Source organism: Phaethon lepturus, unplaced genomic scaffold (genome assembly GCF_000687285.1).
Source record: "Phaethon lepturus isolate BGI_N335 unplaced genomic scaffold, ASM68728v1 scaffold27302, whole genome shotgun sequence".
Lineage (NCBI taxonomy): Eukaryota > Metazoa > Chordata > Aves > Phaethontiformes > Phaethontidae > Phaethon > Phaethon lepturus.
In genome coordinates, this window is record NW_010525976.1 from 80,280 (window position 1) to 86,279 (window position 6,000).

General features: G+C 38.7%; 1 protein-coding gene across 1 annotated transcript in view; it reads right to left on the reverse strand.

Annotated features, from left to right (window-relative positions):
* Positions 1–4,113, reverse strand: part of ARNT2 (aryl-hydrocarbon receptor nuclear translocator 2) — a 69,163-nt gene extending 65,050 nt beyond the window's left edge. The window contains exons 1-2 of the mRNA XM_010282934.1: positions 4,067–4,113; positions 911–955 (exon numbers count right to left, since the gene is read on the reverse strand). Coding sequence (XP_010281236.1) covers positions 911–955; positions 4,067–4,113 — 92 coding nt within the window. The remainder of the gene's footprint in view (positions 1–910; positions 956–4,066) is intronic.
* Between the last annotated feature and the right edge of the window lie 1,887 nt (positions 4,114–6,000).

Here is a 6,000-nt window from a genome sequence, read left to right on the forward strand (position 1 = left end):
TGTGTGCCAGTGCACATGTACAGAAGAGCACACGTGTACATGCCAGCATATACATGCAGATAAATATGGACAAGGAGAAGAAAAATGCATTTTTACATGATGAAATCTTGCTCTAAGTTCAGCGTTTTCACAGAAATGGTGATCAAGAGAAGAGAAAGACAAAAAACACACATATTCAACACATATTTTACATTTATGAATACATATTCCATTGTCTGCCACTAAAGTATTTTAGTATTACTGAACATTAAAAACAACCATTATAAACAGTAAACAGAGACTGCAAAACTTCCTGAGAAAACAGAGAAAAATATCTAACAGTCCATTTAAATTTATGACCATAAAAGCTAAAAAGTAATAGTATGTTAATCAACTGGCCACGAAAATGTTCAAGCAAACAAAACCCTGAAACTTTCCTGAAACTAGTTCAAATTTAAACCCTTAAAACAAAAAGAGGGGCTGTGCTCCTCTTCCAAAAGTGTCTGCCCTAGGAATCCTGGCATTCATAAACATGTATACTAAATGATGTCCTAACTCTGTCATTTCTAACTTTGTTTTTATATGGAAATTTTGGAGGGACGTTAAATTTTGGGAGACTGCAGGAGCTGATCCAAACCCACTTTAGGTCCAGGGTTAGTATTTCTGTTTTCAAGCATTTTTGGATCAGTCAACCCTGATGCCTTTTCATCAGTCAAAATGGCATCATATAAAATAAAAATGGGGGCAAACCATATTTGATTTTCCTTTTTCCTACCTGGCCATCCTTTCTGTGTCAGCAGTACTTTGATCATCATCCCACCTAGAAACAAAATAACCAGCTCTCTAAGCTAAGGCACACCTACAGAGTTTTTCTGGACAGGACCATCCCCCTCTCTTCTCTCAGCAGAAGAGCTCTACAGAACACGCCTACCTTGCAAACTTTTCCTTATCACCAGAGATTTGATCACCATCATACCTAGAAACAAAAGATAGTAAGTAAATTCACAAGGGTTAAGCATTGCATGATAGTCAACACACAGCAGAAAGCAAAGAGGTTCACAACTGCAAACTATTACAAATACCATCAAGAAAAATGAGGGCATGAGAACGATAAAGCAAAGAAAACGTAGAGTCTGATGAAACTTCCAAGCCATGCCGATTCAAAAGCTTCATTTGTATATTTTAAAAAGTTGGAGACATATTTCAGTGGATTTATGCAAACGCTTTGACATACACTTACTGCTTGGGAAACTTAACAACCAGCACCATTACAGAAAACAACACTGAGCTTTTATCGACAGCAGCCCATGAAATATTCATTGCTGTGTTGGAAGTGAAAGCTTTTCCAGCTTGCAACCAGAACTCACTCCATTCAGCAGAGGGCACTGATGGTCTACAGATAACATGAGAGGGCAGAGACATACGCTTAAGTGCAACGCATTATATAAGGACACCTTCAGAAAAAAGCTCTAGTAGGTACAGACACTGTACTGTCTGTTGGGAAGACTGGCAAAAGTCAGGCAGGCAGATGAAACTGCTGGGTAAATAGAAGTGAAATTAAAACTGGCTTAAATCCCTAGAAGTAAATAGGTACCTCATTCCTACTCAAATCAACAGAAGTTAGATGCCCACACAAGTACGTGCAATGTATCAGCAGCAACTTCAGGGGGAAATCCTGATCAATGGGACTTTTACTCCATGGGATTAAAGCTTCACTGTTTCTGAAGCGTTGTCCCAGAGACAGGCAGCAGTGTGACATTTTACTGAAAAATTATATTCTGCTCCTCCTTTCCCTTTCCTAAAAACATACTAATCCTTTGAAATCAGATTTTGCTAGAATAGTTACAAAAAGACACATTTTTTGGATAAAGATCTTACTTTTCAAAATACCAAAATGCTTGTTCCAAAACAGAAAATGTAGATTTTAAAAAATAAGGCTAATGGATTTTCTAGAATTGAAGATTATTACTGCTCAACAATAGTCAACTGATATTTTGTATTAGAATTAGCTTTTCCAAAATGATGTCATGTATTACAACAGAGCCTATGAAGCTATGAAGCTTCCATGTATTAGCTAACAAGGTAATACAGCATAATTAAGCATCTTTTTTCTTCTAAAAACTAATAACGTTTTCCTTTTTGTCTTCTCAAATGAATCAAAACTAATTTTAAGTATCCCAACTGTGCAAATTCCTCTATAAGGCTTCATGTTTTCCTTCCCTAGTAAGACTTGTTCAAACTCTGAAGAGAAAGCTTAAATGAGACTTGAGTGGTATTTCTTTCTAATTTGTGTTCAACACCAGCACCCTAAGAACATTGAAGTGAAAATGCCACTTTCTTCCCCTTGACTCTGCTCAGAGAACAGACTGAGCACAAAATTAAGAAAAAAAAAAAAAAAGACAGATTCAACGAGGAATGGCAACATGCCATTATGTGAGAAGTACATGCATATGCCTCCACGTGATGATGAGATGCCATGCACAGATACCTGAGCTGGCTTGGAAGTCCCTGAGAAGCAAGGTGTGTTAACTCACGTGGAGTATCATGCTAACACCACTATCTCCTGTGCTCCCACTAGCTTGGGGCTTGTCTGCTCATCCTTCCCTGGCTGGTGGGGCTGAAGATGTTATTGCTTCCAACTACTGTTCTCTCCCTTCCAGTCTCTTAACTGACCTCTCTGCGTGCATGCTCCTTCAGGCATTTCAGTCAAAGCCAGCTGGGATAGCTTAAACATTTAAACAGCAGTTCTTTGCTAATGAAATAATTTTGACTGAGACAAGCTAGGAATCAGTCACATGAGCAATTTGGAGTAGGGAAAAGCCCTAAAAGGAGGCTCAACTAGAAGAGGATGTTTGAACATGGCCCTGGGTGTGTCTCCACTGTTTTTCCGTACTCTGTAAAAGCAGAACAATTTGGAGTTTTTACAGCATTTAAGGTTTAAATATCAGATTTTGATCTGACATCTAAAAATCAACTGAGTCTAAGCACAGCACAGCATACCTCTCCAATAAAAATAATGGAACGATTGGCTCTCCCCACCATCAAACTTTGAAAGGCCAAAGCCAGGATGGAGACAGACCAACACATGTGCACCTCTGTGCCTGGAAACCCTGACACTTATGCAGGCACAAATCAGGTCACATTCATCACAAATCTTTTTTCCTTCACATGTATCTTCTAGTAAACAATAAGACTAGCCCTCAGATGACCAGTTTTAACACCAGAGTCTGGAATGGCCTTTCTGTAAATGATATCAGCTAAGCAGGTGTGCTACTGGTATTTTCCAGTGGGTTATGATATGATGTTACAGCACATTTTCAGCACACTTATCTTTCAGACTGACTAGGAAGATCATGTTAAAATCCTACTGTGACAGTTGTGTTTGAACATGGCTGCTGCTATAGAGCAGCAGTAACAATTTGGATAATCAGCAGTTATCGGTAGGCCTCAAAGTATCTACCCCTCACTGCAGCTGCTTGGTTTCCAATGAAAAAAATGCAAACAGTGTGACCAGAAAAAAAGGAAAAGTGAAAAAATGGCAATGATGCTTTCATGTTTGTTTTTATTTCTAGCCTAGAATATTCCACGTCCATTAACATTTATTTTGGCAATTTTTACTATTCAGTCACACCTAATGGTACATAATGAGCTTTAATCTTAAAAAAACAATCCACACCCCTAAGATCTGTCATATTGTCTTAGCAAGAAGTTAACATCTGAAATAAATTCAAAATAAAATTCATTTTCAGTGTCAGAAAGACAAATTCAGCAACGTCAAATAACCAAAGTTCATCTACAGCAGTTGAAATAATAAGCTAAAAATCACAGATTTTCTCATTCAACATAGCTGCAGAGTGAAATTATGACATACACATTGTCAGCTTTGTAAGCCAATAACTACATTAGGCAGATTTCTGCCAGAATGTCTAATTTGCAGAGGAAGCCGATAAAAACACTAACAACGGTCAAGTTGTTGGCAAGTTCTTCAGCCCACGTTCATATTGACTTTAAAACATCAGTAGTGAGACAGCCGTCTTTCTCCACTGAAATAAGTCAGCGATGTGGCCAACTATTTGTAAATGCTCACCTTGAAAATTTGCTGGGCCCCTCCCCATCTTCATCATCGAAGTCCATTCTGTAAAAGCAAGATTTCCAAATCAGTAATCATGATGCTGGCAATGGTGACATGAACATTCAAGCCAGCGGTTCTCAACCTTGTTTGATTTATATTTTGACTGGAGGTGTTAACAACTGTAGATTCCAGCCTTGCTCATATTCTCCAGACCCCCTAAAAGTAGCTCATCAGCTGCCAGGAGCACAAAGAACACAGTTTTTTTAAAAAAATAAAGTAATAAATCACTGTCCTGCTCCACAGAAATCTGCACTGCTAAAATTAACAAATAAAAGGAAATATTAAATAAATGTTGTTCTTGTGAGATGGTCAGAAGTAGTATCTCTTAGGCCTGACAGAATTTTACAGAAATCAGTAGGGACTATGTTAGAGGACTGAAATTAAGGCTAAGGAAAATAAAGTTGTAAAGCTGTACAGATAATAAACACCAGGCCACTATTTCTGCCCCAGTCTAAAGAAAGCATGTTAGAGGTAGAGCAGAGTAAACTCCCAGCCTCCCTGCTAAGAGGATTATCTACATCACTGATACTGACTGTAATTGTGGTATATTCTTTAGACTTGCCCTGTATTACCAGTCATTTCACACAAATTACCAATCAGTCTGCAGATAGCAACTACTTTGTGGTATTCCTGTGGTCATTACTAAAATGACCTATGGGTCTACCGTGCACCTAACTTACCTGGTTTATGTCCCAGACCTTCTTCTTAAGTCAGTGGAAGAGACGAGCTCCTCCTTGGGCCAAATGCCAGCCCTCCTGTCAGGCTCCTTCAGGGAGCCACAAAGAGCAGGAACCTCCTTCTTCACTTCTTACACAGAGAAACTAGGAAGATTAACTTCCTAAATAAGCCACCTAAATTAGGCTCCTATGTTAGGCAGCGTGACTGTCTCCTTCCCATTGATACTAAGTCACTACAAAGTTATGCGATAGTATAATTTCCAAAGCATTTTATACATCTTTATACCTTTAAAAAAAGGTGGACAAATATATATCCCAACTATACGGGGGTGACTCTGCCATTAAGGCAGACTAAGAACCAAGCTGATATAAAATTACCATATACAGTTACTGTATTAGTGTATTTATTTTAATAAGAAAACACATTAGTATGATATACAGACCTTGATCAGTCACTTAAATGTAATTCATGTAGATAGGTAATCATAGTTTTGCTTTGCAAAAAGCAAAAAACTAAATTTTGTCAGGTTTCTTTCACACTCTAAGCTTTCTAACATTTCAGTGTAATAAAACTTTATACAATTACGGATTCCACGTCTCTAACACTCTTCATGTTATCAATAGACAGAAGTCATATTAAAGGCCAAAACCCTGCAAAATGACGATATCTTTCTCAGTATTAAAAGAAACCTCTACCAATTAAAAATTAAGATTTGTATGTTCAGAGTGTGGGAACAATGATGTAAAAATGGTCTTTAAAACTACATCAGCATAGAGAAGTGTGAGTGCCAGTCAGGCAACACTGCCTTGCTCCCTAACTCTGATAACCCAGACAGGCTGGTCGATAAAAGATGTGTCCGAGTCACAGGAATCTACATACAATCAGGACGAGGGCAGCAAACAAGCACAGGAATTGGAAGCGGTATTAGAAAAGTCACAATAATATTTTCCAGATGGTAATCGTGATTATTCATTTCTGGGGGAAGCAGAGGGAAAATAATTTTCCACAGAGTCTTAAGAAAAGATGTGCATTTCATTCGGTTAAGTCTGATGCCGTCATCATTTCACTATAAATTACATTTTTGCTCACCTAATTATCTCCCAATGCGGTTGCAAAGCCAGTGACCGTCCTCTCAGCCGCCTCGCGCAGACCGACACCGACCTCCAGCGGCCGGCACGCTCGCTCGTCCACGGGGCCTGCGGCCACGCCAG